Source organism: Mastacembelus armatus, chromosome 6, assembly GCF_900324485.2.
Source record: "Mastacembelus armatus chromosome 6, fMasArm1.2, whole genome shotgun sequence".
NCBI classification, from domain to species: Eukaryota; Metazoa; Chordata; class Actinopteri; order Synbranchiformes; family Mastacembelidae; genus Mastacembelus; species Mastacembelus armatus.
Window position 1 is genome coordinate 18,091,321 of NC_046638.1, and position 27,006 is coordinate 18,118,326.

At 38.2% G+C, this 27,006-nt stretch overlaps 1 protein-coding gene across 2 annotated transcripts in view; it reads left to right on the forward strand.

Annotated features, from left to right (window-relative positions):
* cdh13 (cadherin 13, H-cadherin (heart)) overlaps window positions 1-27,006 on the forward strand; it is a 365,066-nt gene that overhangs the window by 71,758 nt on the left and 266,302 nt on the right. For both annotated transcript variants that reach the window (XM_026310825.1, XM_026310826.1), the window contains exon 2: window positions 10,865-10,985. In XM_026310825.1, coding sequence (XP_026166610.1) covers window positions 10,865-10,985 — 121 coding nt within the window. The remainder of the gene's footprint in view (window positions 1-10,864; window positions 10,986-27,006) is intronic.

Sequence of the window (27,006 nt, forward strand, 5' to 3'; positions counted from 1 at the left end):
TATATACTGTATATAAAAATATACACTTTTTTTCAAGTTTACTTACCAGCACTATTAGACAAAACATCCCTTTCAAGGTGAATGAACATGCCATAGTGATAAAGCGGAAGGTGCTCAGATTGACATGCCAAATCCCAACAGGGAGGAAATAAAGTGCAGTCAGATGAATTCTGTTGAATAGCAGCTAGTGCCTGCAGCTGACGTTCTTGTTGTTTTCAGTCCCTCACTTCACACCTCTCTCCTCGTTCATGTGCGTTGAAGTGAGAGCTGTGTGACGTGGAAGTATTGACAAGCTTGCCAACTAGAAAAGGGATTTGAGCAGACTGACGGTGAGGAAATGATACTGTCAGGGTTACACCAGCTCACTTACCACACAATTCTACACATCCTCTAGGGATGTTGGATTTGCATCACAGTGGGACCTGGCTGCTTAAATAAAATGTAACAGGAAATGTTTCAGCCAAGCCACTTTATGAGAGAAGTCCTCATTATGTAGTAGCCAGTACCAGGAAGCACTTACAGTACACAGGTACATTGAATGCATCACTAGGACAATTTGCTTTTGCCTCCTGCTCTGTACATTTTTTTGGGCTTTTTTTTTTTTTTGGATGTTGCAGGGACATTGTCTTGCTGTTAGCTCAACTCCACTCTGATTCAGGGGTTTTGAATAGAAATAGTTTGGTAAATACAGGCTTGGCTTCATGGAGATTCATTTTTCTGCAAGCTCTTTGTTTTGCAGTGAATGTGAAACATTTTAGTTTTGTACAAGCACAGCTTTTTGTTTGGTTTTGTTAAAATCTGGAATGCATTGATTGACGTACAGTTTTGCACGGTGGATGTTTTTAGTTGATAAATGTAGAATTTTGTTGAATCAAAACCTGAATACAATAAAATAATACCGTCTGGGAGCCATTCATCTTGAAATATGTATTTTTTACATAAGAACATAGTTAGGATCCTAATGGGTGCATAAGTCAGGGACGCTGGTTTAACTCAAACTCCATGCTGTGTCTTGATGCCACTGGAGGTACTGGATAGAAGTTACCTCTCATCCTGAATGCCACATGCTTGTTGTGTAACAGCGGCATAATTTAGTGCTCAGCAGACTAATGAGCAAAACACTACAGAAAGGAACCCTCTCCTAGAAATAGGTTTTGTTGCTTTTTTAGGTTAAACTGTTTTATTGTGCATGTACATTACATATGCGTAATTAAATGCTTTTTACCAACCTTAAAAAGAGGACACTATTTGTAGGCTGCATAATTATCAGTCATGGAGAGATGCCCCATAATGTCTGGTATCCTGCTAAATAATGAAATTAAAATTGATGCCTCTTCTCCAAATCTGTGCTTAGCTTTAAGTGATTAAGTAGACTGTAATGTAAGATTTGGCTTCATTTTTTTCAGACGTGCCACTCCTCTAATGCATGCTGATTGTCATTTTAACATATTCTTACTGTACTTTGAGACAAAGCTTTATGGAGTTGAAAATAAAGAAATACATGCATTTTTCATTGTGGTTATCCACCCATCTCTAGTCCTGCTGCTTTGTCCTTTATTACTACCTGAATGTTGGCATTCACACAGTAACAACCACCACCTACCAGCAGAATTTTTTTTCCTTGCTCACCTGCTCCTCCTCTATGGCATGCCTGTGTGTTTACTGCTCCAGTGTTGTTTTACAGGCCCAGCTTGTGTGGCCAGGGCTCTGAAGCCCAGGCTGAGAACCAGATGGTTTCATGACTCAGGTGCTTCAAGCCTGGGTAACCTGCCAGCTCTAAGTGTCTGAGGCCCAGCTTGATTCAGTGTCTTTCTCCCACACTCTCTCCCATGTCTTTCTGGCTTTTTCTTAGGCTATGGATGTAGCTAGGCCTGGATGGGTCAGCCAAACATGTAGTGAGGTGGGTGCACTGACATTCACTTTAATGAAGACAGAGGCGATGCAAAATTGAGGGGGAAAAGGAAATGTAGAATTGGAAGGGGAGAGACAGTGGTGGGATGAAATGTCAGGCTACTTTCAGGCTGACTGACTGGGTTGTTGGCAAACTATCCAGTGAGCATGCAGACACTCAGAGACATGCACCCATTGAAAGAACTGAGATGGCGTGCTGGCTTGGTGAATCATTGGTAAAGCCATACATGCAGATGTGCATACACTGCCACACACGTTGTATTAGTATACACTGAAAGAACACACCAGAACACTGAATACAACAATGCAGGAGAGTTCATTTTATATTATTCTATATAATATTATTTTATATTAACCATAGCCATTACAATAGCTTTGAAGGCCACAGTGATTCTTATGCAGTTACTCTGAAGACATATGATCACAAGCTACACGCATATCTCAAAGCAACACTGTGTAACTTTTGCTCACGGGTTCCCACATCTGGTTGAGAAGCGCAATTGTCTGTTACTGGTGTCATTAAGTACTGCAGCTGTATAAGCTTCCGCATGGGCAACACAATACACGTGAATTTGTTGACTAAGTTGATGGAACGGACAAATATTGATTTGTGTTCGGGCTCGTGTCTGATCATTCTCTTTCTTTTCTTTGCTTCCTCTGACAAAACCCGTTCAGGCAGCAGTGGTGCTAGAATTCATTCGTTTAAGAGTTGTTCCATTGAACTGAAATAATTGTAGAGACATTATTTTAAGGTCAAAAAACTACATAGTGTACAGAGCACGTTTTCTTTGTACTCTTTTTTTAAAGTGTCTTTAAAAATAAAGACAGGTGCAGATCTATACAGATTTTACACTAGCAAAAAAAAATCACATGGGTTTAAATCATAAGGTTATATGTGTACGGTTAACAATCGAACTACTTGACTCTTCCCCAGACTTTTTCTTATCTGGATCATGGTTGGACTTGACATCATGCTTGACATCTTTTGCTGTGATTACAATTATTATCTGAATAAAAACAAATTAAAATACATTTTAATCAAAAAGACATTTAAATGCATGAAGGACAGACAAAAATCTGTTCTTTTTTTTTCCTTGTTCAATCTACTTTTTATGTCTTCCACTGACAAAGGAAATTCATACATATAGATACTGTATATCTCTTTTCAACAGATACCTTAAGTCTTGTTTCACCTTACCCTGTTCAGCAAATATAGTGGGCTTGTGGCCCTCTCCATCTCTATTTGATGCACTGTGGATTCTTGAGGTGGTATTGATTTCCACCAGAGGTGACATTTTCTGTGTGTTCTGCCAAGTCATTGCTTTAATCACCTGACTAGCCCGTCACACTTGAACTGAATCACGTCAGACTCTCAAGCGATGAGTTGAACTGTTGTTGGTCTTCCTATGTGAATATGAATTCATTGACATCACAGCTACAGCAGTGACCAGTTGCCACTCAGATCTGTTCTTTAGTCATCCATGTTTTTCATTTTAATCAATGATACCATGATCTAAATGCTGAATGTAAAGTGTATGGATCTTTTCTAATGGTTGAATATTCCTTGACTGCACGTAGAGAGCCAACATAAACCTAAAGACCTGCAGTCCATGTGATTGTCAATATTTATTTCCCCCTCATGAAAACTGATCTATAAAAAAACTAATCAAACTCCCATGTCTTTCTCTGTGCCCTTCAGGATTTCTTCCACTCTCCTTAATTCCACCTTCCCCCCTCTATGTTTACCCAGAATAATATTGTATTGTGATGTAAGTCAATAAACCCCAATCATGGAAACTTTATTGACATTTTATGTGTTGATCTGTTGATTTAATGATCTATGAAGTCAGCTGTAGCAGAGAGGTTTAAACAGTTGCATGTAGGTAAAAATGGACAGGTAGCCTCAGGTAGACTAATAGATAAATAAGTGAAATAACCAAAAGTAAAAGATAAATGGTGGAAATAGCTAAAAGCATCAGAAAAATGTTTGAAATTAGAAAAAGTAGGCACAGGGATAAATGATTGAAATAGTTGAAAGTTATGAGCAATTGTTTCAAACAGATGGCTGAAATCAGGCCAATGGATATACAATAGAAACAGCTAAAAATAATGGACAGGATATGTGTTGAAACAGATGCATATAGGCTAGTGGTAAATTATATATATATATATATACCTAAATGTACAGTAATAATTAGTCCAGATAGCTAAAAACAGTAACTCAAAAATTCAAAAATAACTACTACTGCTCAACTGCATCAGAAAATATTTTACCATCCACTATTTTCCATTTTTGAATAGTTGAATAGTACTCATTTTAAAGTAAAATGAACACATTTGGACACAACTTGGTATTGCTAGTGATGTAGGGCTGTAGGGTTGTCAAAAACATTGGGATGTCATTAATAAATAACCTATGTTAACTGCTTTATTGATTGAAGTGTGTATTTATTTTATGGTGGGAATTATAAATAATATATTAATTTGGAAATAACGTGCCAATTAGATGTGCATTATAAGTTCCCCAATGGTATTGGCTCCAAATGGTCCAGATGCAAATTATCTTGCTCTCTGACATTTATCTTCTGGATTACTGCTTGCATCTTGCCTCGCTGCTCTGTCTTATTTTGTCCTACACATCCTGCTAAATGCTCACAGATGTATTCATCTCTTTAGCTCTCTGTCGATCATCTCATTAAGCTGCAACACAATACACAATTTTCTGCATTGCTTGCGAATGATAATTGTTGTGCTGGATAGATATTGTCTTCGTTTACCCTGGGCTCTTTGTTTCCCCTAGACTGGACCATAGTAATCCCTCTATGTGGTGCTCTGTTCTGGCAAAGTCTTACCAAGCCAATCACTGCAGAACAATGTGTTCATACAGACGTCAAACAGATGAGATACTGAAACACACAGAAATCAGTTCATGTCTGTAATTGGATCCCTCTGGAGAAAATATATTTTGAAGTTCAGGAAAATGTGATTTAAATCCTGCACAAATCACTGTATCTGTTTTTCAGTGCATCTAGGCAATTGTTTGGTGTGTATATGTTAGCGTACAGCAGGCAGTCGCATTCCTCATCATTTATTATTTTTATTTCTTCAAAGTCACGAAACCTCTGGTTATAAGATTAATAGTTGCATCTACTGGTGCTCATTATAGGATAACAAGGTAACATGCTAAATAATCAGTTTTCACATTCTGTACAACCAGTTCCTTCTAGGAATAACAGAACCCAGTGATCACGTCAATGGGAGACGAAGTATATATAATTTCAAGAGACAAGCTAAGTGTACATACAGCTAATGGATATCTGATTGATATTAATCCAGACAGGATAAGAAACAAGCAGTCAGCAGTAGAAACCACAGGGGTGAATGAGAAGCAGCTCAAAGGTTGACCCTTGTTTTTGTTTTTGGTGTTTCCATTAGGACTGGGTTGCATTGGCTATGTTTAAATCCATTAGTTATTAGTCATTAGTTTGCATGTAATGTTCTTATTAAGCTCTTAGTAATCATTAACTACTGCAGTTTCAAAACATTGATTCACAAAAGAGAGACACCCTTACAATTTAAGTATTAGTCAAGCTGGTGAAGATTTGTGGTTAAAGTAAACAAATAGTAAGCTAAACTTTAGCAGCTACCTCATGTATATGTAGATATGTTTTCCTTCTATGAATGATTTGAATTTTATTTTTGTTTACATGTGAAGAAAAATGTCAATAAGTGAAGAAGTAGACTTATTCATTTAGAATGAGGGTGGAATAAATTAATATGTTAACTTATGTTCCTGGCAGGATTTTTGTAAATTGAAATGTGTTTTTTATTTTTGTAAAAATTTTATCATGTTCTCTTTTTTTATTATTATCAAACAGGCTTTTAATCAAGTGTCATGTCAGTTTTTACTGTTTTTGAATCAGAATCAGAATTATCCTGTTGTTCTCTTACTGTTGAATGTATAAATAAGCAGATGTTTGACATATTAAAAGTGTCCACAGCAAACTTGTTCATAAAGTTGTTCAAAGTTAGTTTCTGTTGCCACCAAGTTGCCAAAAATATCAAGTTCTTTATAAAACTGCAGACTGCAGTATAAAAAACTGTTGTATTACAATTTAATATAAACTCAAATACATCTCTAATTAGATAAACATTCTGGAAAACACAATGTCTTTAACACAAAATCAAATAACTAATTAATATTTTAAACTTGTAAATAGTAGCTGTAGTTTTGTGTTTTAATTTTTTTTTTCATGGAGGTTATTTTTCATGGTCACGATCCAGCCGTCTCGCTGTCTGGGACAGGTTGCACTTCTATTTTACACATTCGTCATAGTCTTAAAAGACAAACTCTGAATCACGTCCTGTGTGTGCACACGCTCATATTCTGTTCACTTGGAAACAGATTTGGATGTTTGTATTCACTGCACACTGATTCTTGTGAGCTGATAACTTAAATCCCACCACATAAAAAGTAGTCAGCAAAGTGATTGAGGCATTAAAAAAAACAGAAGCATGGGTGAACACAATGACCAATACTAAAGCATAGAAAATTGCCCTGATATAGATCTCCTCTAAAATAATGTCCACACAATGTGTCTCTTTGTCCTTTGAGATTATATTTTAATTAATTTGCCCTGTTTGAAAGGAATTATTCAGAGTGGTAAAACGATGGACATGATTGATAAAATGCTTCAATTCATTATGCCTGGCTGGATTGATAAAACTTTCACGTCTAGTATATTCTTAAATAGTTTTCTTATGGATACTATTACCCACAATAATAGTCTCCTTTGTTAACATTATCATTAGCATTGTGTTACCTTCATGGGTTTGTTGTCGTACTGTAAGTCACTGGGGCTGGATTCTATTGTCTTCCCCTTAATGGACATCAAAATGCGTGTCCATGTTGTTGAGCACTGCTAAGTGATGTTCGTAGCATGGAGTGTGTTTACAGGTGCATCATGTGTAGCTTTGTGTGTGGATTGGTGTGCATGTGTTTATGGTAATGTGCTTCTCTGCATTTCCATGTGTGTCCCATGTAGCCTTGCTGTGCTGACAGGCCTCTAACACCTTTGCTGACCTGGCTGAGTTCATGGACCAACAAGCACCACCAGAAAGCCTTGTGAAAGGACAGAATTAACATTTTGAAACCAGCAGGAAAAGCACTAAGTCCCCAGGGTGCAGTGACTACTTTGCAGGCACATTACGTGCCCTCTTATGGAAGCAGAAAGATCACCATAGGCTGCCTAGATGCTGCTGTGTGAAAATCTACTAACTTATGTGATGTATCATGTAACTGTCAAACCCAGTGAAATATTATACTTTGTCTGTAATTCAGTTTTTTACCACTTCACTCTAGAAAATATTACATTTGTAAAAAAAAATAATAATAATAAAGGAAAATAACAGAGGTGAAATAGCCATAACTCAGTTATTTACTGTGATATTGACATTGTGACAGTTATCATAGACAAGTGACAGAAATGGACCTCAGCACCATCCCCATTGTCCTTTGTCTTGCACTAAAACAGCTCACTGACAAAGAGACAGTTCTGAGTGAGTTTTCTCATTGTTCTTGTGCTTCAGGATGAGAAATGTCATTTGCTCTTGACTGGATTGAAAAGATACTTTGTGCTTTTGAATAATGTCTCAGCATCACATCACTTTTAGTGATAAATAGGAGGAATGTTACAAAGCACTATAACTGTAACAGGAAGCACCCAAATATTGGTTTGTTTCTTAAAGCAGTTTTGATATCTTCACAGAGGTGAAAAGAGATACGTGGAAGAGAGTTGGGATGTCTCTACTGGTAACACAGGTGGCTCAGTTTGGCAAATACATATCATGTATGTTGTACTGTGCAGTGACACCAATTACAATATCTGTGCATATATTGCAGTTTCTTAGATTCTCCTGAAACATTTTAACTATAATATCTTTTGGTAAACCTCCTCGTGTTCTTTTATCAAAATACATCATTCACATAATAACTACAAAAGTGCAAGGAGAATATTTGTGAGCACCACTGAGGCAGGAAATCTTTCATCTGTCATCTATCCCCTTTTACTTGCCTAGAGTGTTCTTGATTTCAGTCCATTATATAAACCTTTTCACAGTGCTGGGTGGCTCAATTGATGATCATTGGGCCCCTTCACCTTCTTTCTCTCTGCTTCCTTAGTGTGTCACTAATTGTTTCTCAGCACATTCTGCTAAGCTGACCTACATAATGTAGGTATTTCCAGAGAGTCATTAGAATTTGTTGTGTTTGCCAAAACCTCAAGCTTCTGTTTCAGAGCAGCATAATCTGTAACATTATCACTTTTTGCAAAATGCACAATCCTGTGGCTGTTTGAATTGTATGATGTCAAATAATAGCATGAAGAGCTACAGTACATAAATAGCTTGAGTTCGTTTATGCTTTCACCTCTGATAACATAAAGCTTCTCACCATCGGGGATGCTTTCCGCAGAACTCCTACAGTATGTCATCACCTTAGCATGTATTGACTGGCAATCAAGGCTTGTGTTAAGGCAGAGCCACTCACCTCACCATAAGAAGGACTGACAGAGCGCTACTCATTCGCAATAAGGTCATGTCCTCGTTTTATGCAATACGGATGATCTGGTGAGAGATAAGAGCTACTACATAGTTACAAGGCCCAATTTAATTTGTATCAAGGTGTTACCGTAATTTTATATTTACTATATTGCACTGACTGCCAATGAATGAGATGCAGTCTTTCAGTGAGAGGCCAACCAGTCTGCAGAGCACCGTGTTCATCAATCAGATGCTTTTTAAGCACACAGTCCTGGTAAATTATTTTGTGATATAGACATTTCTGTTGTTTATCTGTCAATTGTCAGAATGAAAGATTAAACAATTTTCACTGTGATAGCTTTCCAGTTCCAACAGCAGTTCAAAAAATTATAAATCAGTGAGCAGCCAGATAGACCTTCAGACATATGAATCTATCACTTTCATTTTGTCTTTTGTCATCTCTCTGCTGCCACTAATGCAGCCCCTTGTTTGAGGCATAGAACACACACATCCTGAGTGCCCATGCCTGATTACTGGAGTTCCTTTGAAAGCCTTCATTCAGGTGTTGGGCATCTGCTTCATTATGGGTGGTTGCGGTTTACCTTGGCAAAGTTGTGACAACATGCATTCTTGTGGCCTTGTGTTATAAATGCTTCAATTCTATATTGTAGGGGTTTTTTTTCAGACTTTTTTCCCCAAGCAGTTCTTTGCAACCCAGTATATTCGCCTCTACACATGACTGACGTTACAGCCTAGATTTTTGGCTGACAGGACACCAAATATTGTTAATATGTTAACCTAAACCTAATCTTATGGACAATATAAGCTTAACATATAAAGGAAATGTAATATATTATAAATTAAGTGCATGCAGTCATCTCTGCTGTCTTTGCCAATTTAAATTCTGCCATCAGATTTAGGAGATAGTCAAAACGTTTGCACAGAATAAAGTAATGTCAGTTCTTTCCCTTTAAATTCTGAAAGTTCTCTTTATAAACTAAACTATATACGATAATAAAATATGTTTCTAAATTATTATTTATAATAAAAGACTTATTGCCAACTCAGCTGTCATTGTAAATGGGTCACAGTTGAAAATAGCACAAAATGAAATAATAACTAAAAACATGGTGCAGTCCAAAAGAAAGAGCATGAGACACATGAATTAATGCATCACATACCTACAAACAACCTGAAATGTCATTTTTCTGCTGTGCTCTGTTAGACCTACAGTATGTTTAGTCCGTATCTGAAAATCAGTTCAGACACAGCATTTTACAGTCCGTTTCCATGGGAACGCCCACCCTTTAAAAAATTGTTTTGCAGAAGAGGGGTTAAAGTGCTTATACGCTGCTGCATAATTTTTAAATTGCATGAATATGATTTGTAGAGAATATGGGTCAATGAAAAGTCAGGAAAGACAATGTTGTTCAGTTCAGTTTAATCTGTTTTAATCTGATCTGTCAAATCTAAACAGCAGCAGATTATCTCTTGACCTTTACAGTTTTAGTAGAAAAAAGTAAAGCTGCTGAACACATTCCTTTTTTAATTTAATCTTGAATTAAGTCATAGTTGTCTTTTCATTTACATAAAATTTAAGGCTGACAAATCAACAAACTTTAAATTATGAGTTCAGTATGGCTTTTTGGATTCTTCTTTGTTTTTAATTATGTGTACAATGAGTGTATATACAGGGATATACACTCATATAGAGGAGAGATGTATTACTTATTATTCCATTATAACACTTGAGAAAGATTTTTTTTTTCTAGCGAGTTTTGATTTCCTGCCTTCTTCTTTCTGTGCTTTGTTTGACATCCAGATCAGATGTTTGCACAAGTATAACTGCAACTGTCACTAAACGATAAATGCATGTCAAAATTCAGCTTGACTCACAATCATTTTGTGCTTCCTAAATGGACAAACTCATATCCTTGAAGTTTAACTGACCTGTCATACTGTGATGACCGTTACCTTAATCTTTTTAACACTGTTTATTCAGCATAACTGCAGTGAAACTATTGTACAGTAATTAAAACTGGTATTACCTTCTTAATTTTTTCTATAACATTGGCTGCCTTGTCCTGAAGCTAACTCTTTATCATTCTGATGGATACTGATTGTCACAAAATGTCCAAAAGCTCTATCAGTTCAATGTTTTGAATTAAGAAAAAATACTATTTTAATAATTGAAACTATTTGCTAGTGGTTTGTTTGTTTTGTCACTGCATGTTTGTGTATTGACTTCAGCCTGTTGTTGTTTATATACAGGATTAATGAGGATTATTATTTTAAAAGGAAATATTTTACATTAGTTATTCTATCCCCTGCTGGTCCCTGTCACATTTATCTGCACAGGAGCAATGTGTTCTCATGTATTAGTCTGACTGCCCCTTTGCTTTCTGTGTTGCAGGTTGCCTGTGTGGGTGGTCAAGAGGATGGAGGCCATGAGGGCTGTGTGCCTGGCTTCCAGGTCAAACATTACCGAGTGGCGTACAGTGGACCTTTCCAGAAAGGCCAGCCGCTAATACAAGGTCTGTGAAAACGCACAGAGCAAACATGCATATCTGTTTTGAGTCTAACTTTTTTTCTGATTTGCTTTGAAGATTACTCTGCTGCTCTTTCTTGCTCTACAGTTCTGTCATCACACAACACAATATTGCCTGTCTGGATTCTGATGATTTGAATAGTGGCATATCTAGGAGAGTTGAGCAGAGCAAAGCCAGGCTCGCTTTCGGTCAGAGTGTTTATGGCAATAATAACAACAACAACAACATAATTTGTGTCTGCAAATAAATTATTCTGCTTGATTGGATGCTATTTACAATAGTCTTCTTATTCTTTTGTTCTTCCCTGAAGACAGCATTGGGCTGCTCACTTAACCATGCATGTGTGTTTGCCTTGAGAACATTTTGTTGGAGCCTTTCACTCCCAGTACACCAGTTACCACGTTCCAGTTGACATAGCCTTCTGGAGAGCTCAATCCCCACCAGCTTCTGAGTTTTTTTTTTTTTCCTTTTTATGCAGAACTGTTTGATCTCAGCAGGCTTGTAATCAAAACATTAAGGATAAGTTAAACAGGGAGTCACGGAGTTCACAGCAATGCTGTGGTTTTTCATTGATGCTAAGTTCCATCTCTAAGCCAGTCAAGAGGCAGCCGTGTCCTGCTTGTCCTGTTTTTTTATTTTTGTTTTTTTTTTTTTACTGCAGTAACTAGACAGATTCCCCACAGAACACCTTCACTGCGAAACTGAAACCACCAAAGTCCATTTTGCCCCTACAACGTATTGGTCCCGTCTGCACCTCTGGGAACCTTCAGCAATGCACAGCTCCACTCCATCTCCACAGAGATCAGCAATAATATCTGCTGGCTAGCAGTCTGCCCCTCTGGGGTTGTGAGTTATGGCTGCTGGCACTTCTCTCTTGAGAGATCGACAAGGTGCTGCTAGTTTTACAAAGAAGTTTTTACTAATTCATTTGTTTAATAATTCATTTGCTTTTGTGTTGAGTTGTTTCATCTGTATAGTATGATGAAATACAACAGAAATATGTCAATTCAAATGGGAATAATTCATAGTTTGTTAATGCAGTCTGTCATTTGTTGTGAAACCTGTTTTCATTTCACTTACATTATTCAACCCCTTCTTTATTTATTTTGTCATCCCACTGTGTTGTTCTCCATTATGAGGCTACATTGCTAAAATATCATTACCTGCTTCAGTGACATGCACATAAGTGCTGTATTTATACATTTACACTGCAGTGACTCATTTACTTCTTTTATGGTTGCAGTCCCATACTGTGCTTGTATTGGTTTGAGGCGTATTGTCTTGTATAATGTATTGTCTGAGGTGTTCTTATTTGGCACAAACTTTTTTTTATTTCAAGTGACAGCTTTTCCAATTGAAAATACATACTTTCCTACCTGGACAGCAAAATATGACAAATATGAGCAGTTTCTCCTTCAAACTTCTTTTTTCTTCTTTTCAGCTTTATTGTGTTTTATTCGGTCAGCCAGTGAGGCGTTTTGTCATCTGGAGGTTCAGTGGTGCGTGTAGTAGGAGACAGAACTCAGTTCTGCTTTAGTGCCCTGCTCTGGGACGACAGAGTGGTTCCATTACCTTAAATATGCTCCTGTCAGCAGAAACACCTCTCACCGTGGGGGGTCTCACTGTTCACAAGTTCTGGACAGAAGCGAAGGCCTGCCAGTGCCCACACACATATACTTAAACACACAGGTACATCCAGTATAAGCATAACTTTAATGCGCATGAATAGAGGTGTAAGTTTGTATCCATTCTGTACACTTTTGTTGACTGCACAACAAGTGTTCTAATGTATATGGTTTTGATCAGTTTTACTCTTTCTTTAGCACTGAACAGCAAGCATGCTACAAAACAATAACCCCCCCCCCCCACAAAAAAAAAAACAAGTAAAGCACATGGTTTTAGTATTCAGTGTGAAAAAATGTGTAATTTTTATGTGATTATGTCAGTGTCTGCCTTATAATACTTGGATGGATCAAATACATGCAAGTACATTAGCTTCACGGTGGTCAAAGTAGCGTTACAGTAAGTGTAATGGTGGGCGTATTTTGTGTATAGCTTGCAGTGTGTGTGTGATTTGAGAAGAAGAGTAAAAGCAGAAATAATTTAGTGGGTTTCCAAGAGGGCATTGATAGTATTTTACCTTCGTACAATCCATTTTGTTAAATTTGAACAAATTGTCTGCTGATTGTGAGCATGATTCATACAGAGTGCCAGAGGCTGCAGCCGGGCCCAGTGACACATGCAGATTTATGTAAATTCTGCTCAGCCCTGTGCCACCTGCTGTAGACCTCCCTGTGTAATTACCAGTAGAGGGGCAGTCTGTTAGCGAGAGATACCTGTTGGCGCAGACCCGGGTTCAAGGACATCCATCTCGGCTAATAGCCATATCTGAGAAACAAACATGCACATGCAGTGTGCAAACATTCACTCTTTCTCTACCTTTCCTACTCTTGGCACTGCTGCTTGTTTTGTCACTTCATGACTGGTATTGCACACTCTCTCTCTCTGGATCTTGCTTTTGCTACTTATCTTTCAGTTCTGTACGTCCTCCGTTCAGTCCACTTCTCCTCTTTCTCCTACTCAGCTAGTTATTGCTTATATGAAAAATTGATGAACATGAAAATAGAAGCAAATGGAAAAGGGTAAGCAACGAATCTAGATTATCTCTTTCTTTCTCCCATATCATGACCTCACAAACAAATCAGAGCAAAGCATAAATTAATTAAAAAATATAAAAAAAGCTTCATATTAAAGACTGGAAATTGCCTTTTACCAAGGAATTGAGTTTATTCAGGTGTAAGAGATGTCAGACTTGGTGGTGAGGAATGCCATTTCTGCTAAATAATGAATACAAGAAAAAATAAAATACAATTTATAAAATAACTGTACTCAATGGAACTGATCCTTTAATCACCACAAATGCTATGCTGCCAATTCAGTGTGAGGCTTTCACTGTTTCACTGCAACAGCAACCACTGCTATTAGGAAATATGCTATAAAAGCACAAAAACAAATTGTTTTTGAAAGAGCTATGGGTCTAGATTGAAGTAGAAATTCAGATTTAGGCTTCACCTTCATACATTTCACAAAAACTGGCACATTCATTTAGTATTTCAAATACCGAATAATTTCTCCACAGGGTTGAGGCACATTAGTCAGGACAGGTGGTCAGTGACATTTACTGAAGGATAAATTAGGGTCTTAGTTCTGAAAAGTAACTTAAATAGTTCCTTCTCTCAGTGGGTTCTGCCATGATGCAGAGAAATACAACAATGAGATGTATTGATTTTGAGATGGGTGTTATAGCTCACCTTAGTTGTGCAAGTTGTTGGAGTCTTGCCTCACTGCCACCCTGTTGGAGGTGGCAGTAAAGTTGATGCAGTTTGCTGTCACCAACCTGGCAGCCTGTCAGAAAAAATGGTACTTCTGGACTTCTTCATGAACATTTATAGCCAGGAGTAAGGCTAATGCAAGAAGCCATCATAAAAAGACATTACATTCTGTTAATTTATGCAAACCTTGGGCAGAAATACAGTTTTGCTTTTATGGTGTACTGGGAAGCAATAGGGCATGCCACGCTGACAGCAGATAAAATGTGGAGAAGAAATGCAGAAAGCCACCTTATCTGTATCCTGCAGAGCAAGACCACAGGAGGAGCTTGAGGAGGCTTTCTACAAGCCCACCACCAAACATGATTACTCATAAAAACATGGCAGCCTTTAACATTTTCTATAGCATTATGTGTTATTTCTTAATTATGCATTCCTTGAATTAAAAATTAGATGATCCTCTCCAGGCATGGCATTGCTAACAGCAAGCCTTCCACTTCATGTTCAGGAGCAGTCTGTGTATGTGGAGCTGTCCTGCTTGGCACAAGGCCCAAGGTATATTAACTGCACTGAGCTCCAAATACCGCCTTGCTGGTATGATTCTTGTCTTTTTTTCCCTCCAACTTTATCATTGAGGCAGTTTAAAAGTGCTTGAGTTCTGATGTAGCCTAGTGGTTTTTGATAAATTGAACAAATGGAACAACTCTCTCATCTGTTTTATTTTTACTTCACTGCTAGTCTGCTCTGCCTTCTAATTTTAGGTGATAAAGTTTGCTGTCCTTCCTGCTCAGAGCACACAATAATGTTGTCAGACAATTTGTTACATTGCAAATGCCACATGCATGCGCATGCACACACAATAAGGTGTTTCTTTCATCAAATGCCTCATCATGCACCATGTAAAAGATGAGTTTTGTGATTTTATTTGCTGCTTTAAATGTCTCAGCTATACTATTATGAACATAGAGTATCTCTTCTCATGCAGAAGATTTCCATTGGTGAAATTCTTATTCACTCCCCCCCCAAAGTCTGCATCATTTCAGCTCACCAGTAAATTACACTACACTAAAGTCATGGGCATGAGTACAATGTTTTACCTGTAGGACTCATTTTTAATTTTCTTTTTATTGTGAAAGCACTGGATTTCTACAGAGTCAGATTATTAGAAGATAATTTGAAGTTCTGAAAACGTGTAAAATTGCGTGTTGTACTCAAAGCTCAGGTATCAAACACCTTTATGTGTCCATCTTGGTGGTACTGCTTTGTCAGCAACACCGGACTGGCACTAGAGGAAGCTGTACAAGCGTTGGGTTTGGAATGACAGTTGACTTCACTGAACATAAACATCAGCATTGAAAACATTCAAGTGGCCAACACATAGACTGCTGCCTGCTCTTTTTACAATATTGAAGCTAAAAAAAAGTACAAGACAAAATGCAGGTCAATTTGGAGTCTAATTGACTGATGCAATGACTCATCAAATTTGAGTTTTTATGTACATTTTATGTATGGGGTCTGAGGGTGTTTTGGGGCCCTGGACAAGTTTCAACATGCCCTGACATTTGTGCTTTTTTCAATGTTTTTAAACATATTAATGGCTAAAGTCTGATAATCTGTAATCAGCACAAACTGGGATACAATAATATGTGAGCAGCATGTTTGTAAATGATAGTTTTTTTGAGAAAACAGTGTTTATGCATGGTTAGTGAAAAACTACAATTTTTAAGTCACTGAAATAAGACCATAAAACACAAACAGAACATTGGTTCACAAGATTTTAGAGAAATGCATCTTGTAGGCTAAAGTGTTTACTTCACAATGATGTAAAAGTCATCTTGTTCACTCATTCACAGTAAATAATACACTGATTTAAATTTTCTAAGACACTTTTTGTCCAAAAAGGCCATATGCGGGAAGGTGTGTCTCACCATGAATAGTCATGTGATTTACCTGAGAAAACAAAGACCCACATAATGAGCCTTTCAGTCAATGTGGCTGAGAGGGAATTAGTGCAATACAATGCAGATCCAAACATTCGTCATTTGAGTTGTGTTTTTTCTCTGAGGACAAAGTAAACTCTTTGTCTCTGTCCGGAACATACAAAGCACTTCTTCACCCGCATAGCGTGCCGTCATCCAAATGCACAGAATAAATTTGTAAATTCTGACAGAGACAGAGAAGACAGAGAGAGCACCCTGTCTGCTTTCTTTATTTTACAAAAGCACAATGTTTTGATGTTATTATGAGGGTATGCAATCTAGTATACAACTAGACCCTTTACAGATTTGAATGATATATTGCTCTTATCTGTACGATCAAAATTGACGGAGCAATTTAAGTTTGTTTCTGCATTATCAGGAGAAGATGGCACAAAACGCACTGGCGTATTCGTCGACCCCTGAGGGTAAAACCACTGTTACATCCCTTCAAGAGTTTGGGAGAGATCAGCATGCCCAGGTCACCAACATTTCCTGCCATTTACTTTACACAGCTTCCAACAACAGTTTCTATCCATGCAGGTGGGCAGCCCACAGGGTTAATAGATCTGTGTAATGTTTTCTGGTTTTTCTGGCCTATGATTCACGGGGCTGGCCCAGCCAACACATGCTCACTGGTGACCTCCCTTCCCAGATCTGGCTTTAAAAGGGGGTCATGGGAGTTTTCCCATCCAGGGGAGTACTGTAGGAGTACAGGGTAACAGGGCTGTTGCTGTAAGCCATTCAGTCCTTGTGTAATCGGAATGAGAGTTGTGTCCGTATTCTTGGTCAAACATGCAAGTCAAACATGTTCCCACTGGGTGTTATCCTTCTCCAGGGTTGCTGCTTGTCACTGGTCTTGTTAATTATTTTCCAAATATATTATTTCCGTATTATTTTCCATAAGGTGCAAGGAGTTTGTCCAGTTTGGGGAGTCTGAGATTTGCATCTCTGCTTTTTGCAGATGATATTGTCCTGTTTCCTTCATAAGACCATGTCCTTCAACAGGCATTGGTATGATTTGCATCTGAGTGTACAGCAGCTGGGATGAGAAGGGTGAGGGTGAGGGTAAAATAGCACGGGAGGCAGAGAGGCTGTTGCAGAGTCAGCAGTAATGTGGGCATTGTACCACACCGTTGTGTTGAAGAGGGACCTGAGCCCGAAGGCAAGACTTTCAATTTAGCAGTCAGTCTACATTCCAACCCTCACTTATGGCCATAAACCTTGGGTATTGACCTGAATGAGACTGTGATTGCAAGAAGCCAAAAAGTTTTCTTTAAAGAGTCACTGGGCTTGACCTTAGAGATGGGGTGCGGAGAAGGGGGCTCAGAATAGAACTGCCTCGAATGGGGACAATGGTCTTTCAGGCATGTGATTTGGATGCCCCCTGCAAGACTTCCATTGCTGCTTTTCCAAACTGGTCCAACTGATAGGACACGCTAGAAATGATATCTCATCTGGCTTGGGAATGACTCAGGATCCCCCAGGAAGAGCTGGAAATTGTTGCTGGGGAGATGGACATCTGGAGGTTGTCTGCCTTACTAACCCTGCTTCCACCATGGCCTAATCCCTGGTAAGCAGTGGAAAATGGATGAATGAATGGATAATGTCCCTTCAGCCTCTTTGTAATGTCCCAGAGTACATCATTATTTTGTACCTGTTACTTTAGACAAACAGCCTCTGTAAAAGAGGAATAGCAGGAATACAGGTTTACCTGTATTAGATATTTACAGTAACCAAAGCAGTGAGTCCCTTCAGCATGGAGTTTGAACAAGGCTATAAACAAACTAGCTTTACTACACATTGTTGCTCTACTTACTAATTTTGGTATAAAAACCTGCCCTACTCTACCCTCATCCCACCTCTACCACCCTACTCAATCCCAGCACAAGCACACATGCTCAGTACACCGACTCATCCAGCGGGTGCAGATGCACAGACTGATGTTCTCACTTGTTCCTGTCTCCCTGGCAGGGTGCACATTGGTATCATGCCATTCTCATGGGTGTAATGGTGTAGCATTAATCACTTCCTTTAGCTGAACTCCTGAGGATCCGCAGCTTCTTTTCCAGTGCATTTTTAATTTGACCATAAATCAATTTGCACTTTTGACAAATTCCTTTAATTACAAGACAGGTCATTACTGGTATAGGTATTCGGATGTGTTACCATGTACTGGCACGTGTATGTGTGGGTGGGTGTTTTTGTATACAGTATCTTTGTGAATCTGAGCATAGTAGTTTTTTTTTTGTGTGTAACAGGTGGGACTGTGGGTGAGAAGTGGACTAAGATAAAAAAAAAATCCTGGTGGACATATGTGGCTACACTCAGCTACACTCAGCCTTATATGGGTCAACTTGTGACTGGAGGCTGGTGTTAGATAGGAGGGCTCAGTTAAAGGTGGAGAGAATTCTGTTACAGGAAGAGAAGAGCATATGGTGGAGGCTGCAAAGGGAAGACAAGAGAGAGTGTAATGTAAAGCTGAAGTGGCAGCAAATCTTTTTATGGCAGATCACGTCACCAGTGACCAAAGAAAATGCAATGAGAATTTCTGACTAGAATTATGATCAGTTGCATGGCGTGTGGGCTGCTGGGTGATTTTTTACAATGCGATCTGCAATAATGAATACACATCATGCAGTGGATTTTCTTAATTATGTAAAAGCACATTGAAATATATGTACTCAGTTTCACAGAACTTGATTTCATGGTAATATAAAGTATTAATGAGTGATAGTAGAAGAGTTACAGTACTAGATACATTTGTGCATAAACACAACACAACACAGTGGTGCTTTCTTCCAAACCTTTTCTTTCTGTTGCAAGTGAAAATTGAGGCTTAGAGATTCAAAGTCCACATACCTCTGTTGTCCCATATACGTGGTGTTAAAGGAAAGCTGTGGTGTTTACCTTTTATTTTTGGCCCATCACATCTCTTCTCACCCTGCTGATATTTGAGAATAGTGAGCAGGAAACACAAGTGGTTGGACAATTATTAAGGTTTAAAAAAACTCTAAACTTTGAAAAATCAACATATGATGAACCAATTTACTGCTTCTGTTACTTGTGTGGACAATTTTCCTGTCCTATTAGATTATTACCATCACAATGCAGGTTTTCACTTTCTATTTTATTTCCTTACAAAGTGGTACATATCTGTTAAGCATTTAGGTAATTTGCAGTATGTCTAATCATTTGTTGAATACTTATGTTTGTTGTCCCATCAGATTAAGGATGGGAATTAATAAGATTTTATATATACAAATACCATTATTGATTCTGCTTATCATTTTGATTCGTTTTCAATTCTTCATGAGTTTTCTGTCTAAAAAACATTAGATCTACACAGGTTCTTAGCATAGATTCAGCTGTTAAATTATCTCTGATTCTGAAGACAGTATACCACAAAATTCCACCAAAATAAATACATCAAGTAAAAACAGTTAAAATCTGATCTATCATTAGTTATATCTTGTTATTATATGTAACTGAACTTACATTTCAGTTCCAGTATGCTGGTGAATGTATGTCCATTATAGACACAAGCATGAGACGATGCATGTCGCACACGCAACGATTTGGTGAAGACAGCATCAATGCTGTGTGTAGACTGTTAGTCTGTCATCATGAAAGGAGAGAATATTTGTATAGCATTTGATTTTTCTTAGTAAAATAAAGATCTGCAAACCCTGCTGCATGGTGCTATAGCTGTCATAACACAGGATATAGTCTCTGAGTAACAGACATGCTGTTCAGTGGGAAACAGTGGCATTTGTGCATTTTTTGCATTGAAAAATGTCTCAACATATTGCAGGTGCTTGGATTATTTTACAGTAAGTAACACTGCTATCATGTTTGTGAAGTGAAGCTTCGCTTTGTACCACTTATTCTTCACCATGAACCAAGTTTCCAACAGTAGAGCTGCAAACTGTCGGCATCGATAAGAGGAGTTGATAAGAAAGGATGCGTATGATTCTGATGGATTGGAGAATTTGGAACCGGTTCTAAACTAGAACCGGGTCTTGAATTCCCATCCCTACATAAGACTTGTTAAAATGATAGCTATAACTAAGAAAACTATAACTAAGTTATGATAAACTAGATATCTCCTATAAAGGTCCATAGCAACCATTTTTTCGCCACTTACTAGCAGCAGAAATATGTTGTGAAAATAAAATTGTAAGAATACGGTTATATTATTACACATCCAATAGATATAAATCATCTTCAGCAGTGGTGTAATGTTAATCCTATATTTGTTCTCGTTTGTTTTTCAGCAACTTTTGATATCTGTCTCTATAGCTGCTAGAAGCTGCATAATCTGATCATTTTAATTGAACTTTTCACATACATATTTAATGCATTGTTAATATTAAAAAAATATATGCATTAAGGCAATTTTTGTAGCCAATTTTTTTGCCAGGACAAAAACACTCCAATAACAAAAGCACTTTAGATCGTGTTTTATTTATGTGCTTTCAGTCTTTGAGTAGTTATTCGTTAACTATGAGTTAACTTTACTGATGCTACAATGCATTTGAGTTTTATACTGATATACTTGCAATATTAATTTTCATTATGCATGACCTGCAGATGGATATCTCTTTCTGTCAGCACACCTGCTGCTTGTCCACTGGCACACAAACTGGCATCAGCAGCTGTAAGAGGCTGCAATCACAGGGCATCGGGTACAGGGACAGCAGTGCCAAGACCCCATCTGCAATCACAGTGTAACTGCCAACTGTTGTCTCTTCTGTCTCTTATTTTTTCTTTCCTTTTTTTGAGTCTTTAAGAAAATCATTCTTGCTTCTCTCCTTCACCTTTGTGTCAACTCTATCTAACCCACTTAAAATGAAGAAATTCACATTTCCAATGCAAATTGAGGTACATATACTAGTTGGCCTAATAAACAACAGTCACATCACTCTTAGAATAAAAGAGATACATCACATGTTTAATTCAGTGCAGAATATTCATTAAGGTGGCGTTCATCAATTAGTAATGTTTTTAATTGCAGTTTTGAAGGAATTCAGAGAGCACGTTTTGGCAGAGAGATATGAACTGTCAAGATTAATATTACATTATTCTGACCAGAAGTTGTCGCATCTTGATTTGGATAAAACCAATGGCCTGAAATGATCAGAGACTGCAGTCAAACAGCAGTGTGCGCCATCTGGGAACCTGCTCATGAACATTCTGTAGATTTGGTGTTTAAAAGATGTTTCTTTTAAAGATACAGTGTTCCATGTACTATTTTTGTATAATTATGTAATTGTTTTTCCTCAGCTCTTTAGAAACAGTGGGTCTATAAGGTTAGGCTCTCTGCCTTAAAACCTACAGACAACACTGTCTAATAAGGACCTGACTTTATTAGATTGATTGGAAAATTGATGGTTTATACCATTGATGTATTTAATTTATATATTAATAGTGAGCTAACAACATGAGCAACAAACACTGATGGATTTTATTTTATATATGCTGTCTGTATTTCCTTTATACCTGCTGGTTTATGTTTATGATAATCAGTAGAATGTCAAGTACAGCATACCAGAAACCAGTGCCAGCCTTCTAAACACTTTTACAAATGTTCATGTTATTTGACTTCAATATATGCGCTAAAAAAGTCAATTTTGCTTCAACACCAAAAGCCAAAGTTGCACTTAGATTTGTTGATCTATGTACACCATCTGCATCAATTATGCTTCCATCATCAGTGGCACATTCATTAGCTGCTCATTAGCATGGTATGCACTAATCAGAAGTGGAGTTACTGTGACATTCCGCCGGTACTGTGACCCAGTATTCTCTTTCAAAAATTAATGCTCAGTATTTGTCTTATCCAGTTTACCAGTTTGATAGGTAGTTTTGCAGACTGGCACTGGTTCCATAAAACTTTGTGGGATTTGAGAATGCACATGATTTCTGCCCGTGTGTGTTTTTACCTTTATAAGTATTTCACGAAAAAAATGATCTGGGGTTATGGAGACAACACAAGTCCTACTAGTCTCATCTGTTTCTTGGACTGCCTGTTTACAAATTCCTGTCCTGCATGAGAATGAGTTCTTTTAAGCTAAAGGGCATGACGTGCCTCTGTACAATGAAGTGCTACTTCTTTGGTCACTGGTAACATTTTCACAGTACAACGATTTTCCACTACAAATGGAAAATGGAAGTTTTATTCACTGCTGCATTTACTTGTCATGCTGCAGTCTCCTCATTTAAGCTCTACTAGTGCTTTTATAGTGCTTAAAATTTGATTAATGTATAAACAAGAGTTTTATCTAGTCTTTAAGGCTGAGGTTTTTATGTTGTTTGGACTATACTAAAATTTTAATATTGTTTTTTAGTAGAGTAGTACTGGCCTTATCTTTGCCATGGATGATGTACTGCCCTATAAAGTTGTTAGCATGAGTGGCTGATTTAAAGGGGTGGATATCATTTTTAGATCTGCTTGGTCTACTTTTGAAGGAAAATGACCTTTTGTACTACCCTCTTTTAAACCTTAAATACAGTTCTGGTTTAGTGATGGGATAGTTTTTCACACTTGCGAGATCAATTTGGCCCAATAGCTTCACTGACTTATTATAGTATGGTTTTAAATAACTGGGATACCATATATATAGAACTTTTCTGGTGTGATAGTTTGAAAAAGCCTACCAATAAGATACGGATATATTTCCCTCAGTATGGGCACAATAAGTTAAATGATGATAAAAAGATTTTCCTTTTTTTTGCTTTTGTGCCATTTACTCTTTTTGATGTTGTATGTGAAAACAATCCAATGTTAAATGCTATGTTAAAGAAAAAAAATCATATACACTGTCACTGAATGTAACTAACTAACTAGATACAACTAAATGATCAAGACACATCTCAAGGACGGATTGAAATGCAGCAACTTGGCCTTGCCTGTTAATATAAAACACTGCTACAGTTCAAATAGGAAATTAGGAGAACCTGTTCTCTGTGATGGTTATTATTCAAATGTGAGCTTCCTGACTTCAAAAAGATTCAGGGTCCAGAGAAATGAAACGTTTTAACATAAATATTAAAACATAATGTAAATCTGTGTTTCGGTATAAAAAATGTCTTTTACCTTTTAGAGGGATGTTTTGTTTATACTGGTAGAAGATTGTCTTTGTTTCTCACATTGATCAGCTTATTAAAGTGTCATGGCTTACTGTAGTTAGTGAAAGTGTGTGTTCTGTCTCGTTGGTGTGCAGCCCTCTAGGCTCTCACAAATGGGTCTTATCTCATTCATCAAGCTAAGCACTGAAAAGAAAATTGCCTATGTCCACCTGGGGTGGGCCCCCTCCGTCTGAACCAAGTCACCTCTTAACGTATGGGCTATTCATATATAAGCAGCGGTTCCTTCACTTTCTTTTCTGCAGCTATTGAACTAAGAGTGATTTTTCTGTCTGAAGTTTTTTTGTTCCAGTAAGATGGTTTTCGCGTCACCTGGTGGTCCCAGGTTCAGGAGTGAGCGTGGGTCTGGCTGCATCTTCAGAGGTGATCTGCATTCCTGCTACGTGAGGCGCATGGGAGCAGAGCACGCCGGCTGAGCCCTTTAGCATCAGCGGCTGACCCTGGAAGAGCTAACATTAGTTTACAACAGCGTGTGGAGTGTCCCTCACCCTTGAGAAGTGCTTGCAGGCCGAGGAGCCATTCAGCATCTTTGGTCCCTCCGGTGTCCCCAGCACCAAAACTTTTCTGCCCCCTCCTGGGAGAAGAGTCAGACCCGGTATTTGAGCACACTGTCAACCGGGCATCGGCATCTGCCTCCATCCCTCACCACTTTCCGGAGGCCTACCTGCCGCACCCCTCCCCATCTGGGGAGATGGAGCAGAGGCATGATAGCAAGCATGCTAGACAAGGGATACCTCAATACATTCAGCAGCTCATTCAGATCTAATGTGATCACTCTGGAGGGATTTCTCCTCTTGCTTCTGAGTAGTTGCCGGACTCTCATCACCTTGCCCTGTGCGTGCTGGCATGCTACGTGGAGCACACAGCGGTTATTCACCACCCTGAGCAGCGCTTTGTTTCACTATAGAGTTAGTTGACTCGGCTCCACTTTTTCAGCAGAGTGGTTGTTTCACTGTGTGACACTATCACACAAGCTCACCTTGATGGGCAGAGGGAGCGGCTCTCCCCCCAGCAACACTGGTAGAGACCATGTGAGTGACGGAAGATCCGGACAGAATGGGGTAAGACCCATTAGTGATAGCCTAGGAGGCTGCACACAATTCACAGATTCTTGGGTTACAACATGTAACCAACATTTGTGTGCATGTTTATCTGCGATTGTGTTGTGGTGTATCCATGGCTGTGTTTCTTCCACTTACAGTTATATTCACAGTCATAAACGTGGATTTTGTCAGCATCTGTAGAGGACAACCATCAAACGTACCATGTATTTGTCTGTTTTGTTGTTTTTTCCTCACAAGCATCTATACCTCATTATTTTATAGCACCATCTCAGTGCTTTTCTTGTGTACTTTATTTCCATGTACTAAAAAAAATATTTTTTGTAATTATGAGCAGCAGCATTTTAGTGACAAGCTGGCTTGTGTTATTTTAGAATACCTGTTCCTTCCTGATAAGACCACAGACATGCAAACAATCCCCAAGTTTTCAGTTTTCAAAGAAGATACAGGTGTCAGTCAAGTGCCTCGTCTACTTTACTGAGCATTTCATGCTCCATCTTTAAGTAAATCCTAAAATTAACTGCCTAAAAATGTCACTAAAGGAAAGGACGACATGCTTTTGCTTTTGCAATGGAGAGCATGTATTGTCAATATCCTGTATTTATTCTTTTTTTATTATAAATGGAATTTGTTCAGCCTGAAACAGTTTTTGTATTTTCAGTTAGAAAAATGTTAAAGAAATCAGACGTTCAATTCAGGCTATTTCTTTATATCAGTAATATCATTATGTTACACTGAGATGTTAGATCACCGTTAACATGGTTTCAGTGATTTATTAAAGATTAAGCAGGTTGTCTAAAAAAGTTTGATACCACAAATAAATAAAAGTAAAAAAAACTACACTTTACACTTTACAGAGCCATCTTCATGTTTCATATTGTGGCATACCAAAATAACACCTTTTTGTAATGGGTAGCATGTGAAAATTTTTAGAATTACCACAAGCAAAAGTTTCCTTCTCTATCTTCTTCCCCTTCGTTATTTCCTCTGAATGCAACAGAGATAAAACACCTATTTCCAGTGAAATATATATTTTCTGCTATGTGCCAATATTTTGAAATATTCAAATACATTCACGGTTTAACAAAATAAGACATTCTTTTTGAAGCTTTTATCTGTAAGGCCTTTTCTGCAGAGTGCATGAAAAAGGATTTGGTCTGTTTTAGGACAACCAGACAATAACAATTAAAAACAAAAGCAGCATCTCCGCTGACTGTGTAGATGGAAAACCCAGATAAAAGGGCTAAAAAAATCATTGCAAACACCCCTTTTAGCTTTTAAGTGTACCAACAAAGGCTATACCTCAATAAGACCTTCATCCAGACATTTCAAGTGAACTGTGCACTCACTAAGTAGCTAAAGTTGACTACTGTCATAGAAGTGACAGAGTTACTGTCTGTCAAAAGTTTAGTTCTTTCCCATATGCTACTTTCCTATCTTTGGGTTTTGGCCCAGAGCCCAGCATGGCTCCTCTTGAGTGGTCAGGGAAAGTGCTGAGTAACTTGGCCAGAGCTTCAGGGGCTCAACCTGGGTGTTACTGGCTTCCTGAGAGCCCATCGATCTGCCTGAATGCTTGAATGCATTGCTGGGTGCCTTTGCGTTGCTGGATGTCGGGTTGTGTGTGAAATTACGTTTTCTTATGGAGTTGTGTGTGTGTCATTGTGTATGTGCTTGTGTGTTCCTGTTTGTGTGTGTGTGCCCGTCCGTAGCGCAGAGCTGTTTGATTGACAGGTTTATGTGTTAGTGCAGATGACGGGAAGTTTTCTGCTTTTTTTTCTGCTTTTTTTCTGCTTGGCTGTTAAATGGGTTGGCAAATATCCCCTCCTCTGCTTTGACTAGAATAAACCTTTAAAAACAGCCATGGGCAAACTATGCTACAGGTGCACCTTTAGCTTTAGCTGCTCAGGGACTATATTATTGGAGAAGCATGAAGCCCAAGCAAATATCAAAAGGTTGGACACACCTTCTTATTCAGTGTTTTTATCGTTTCCAAAATTCTATGTTCATACTGAAGCCATTAAACTTATGACAGAACAAACAAAACAAATGGAATTATGTAGTCAACAAAAACATGGTAAATAACCCAGAATATGTTTTATATTTTCGATTCTGCAAAATAGCTTCAGGTCATTGCCCTGTTGGAAAACAAATGATGATCTCACTGGAGTGTAAACCAGATGGGGTGGCATGTCACTGCAAAACGCTGTGGTAGCCATGCTGGCTAAGTGTGCCCTCAATTTTGACATGAACATTATCATCAGAAAATCACCCCCACACTGTCACATGTCACATGTGCTCCTCCATGCTTCATAGTGGGAACCACACATTCAGGAACCATCAGCCCACCCTGTTTACATCTCAAATTTGCACTCATTAGACCAAAGGATACTTTCCACTGATCTAATGCTTTTTTTTTGACCCAGGCAAGTCTCTTTTGCTTGTTGTTCTTCCAAGTTATTAGTTTCTTTGCTGCAGTTCGAGCATGAAGACC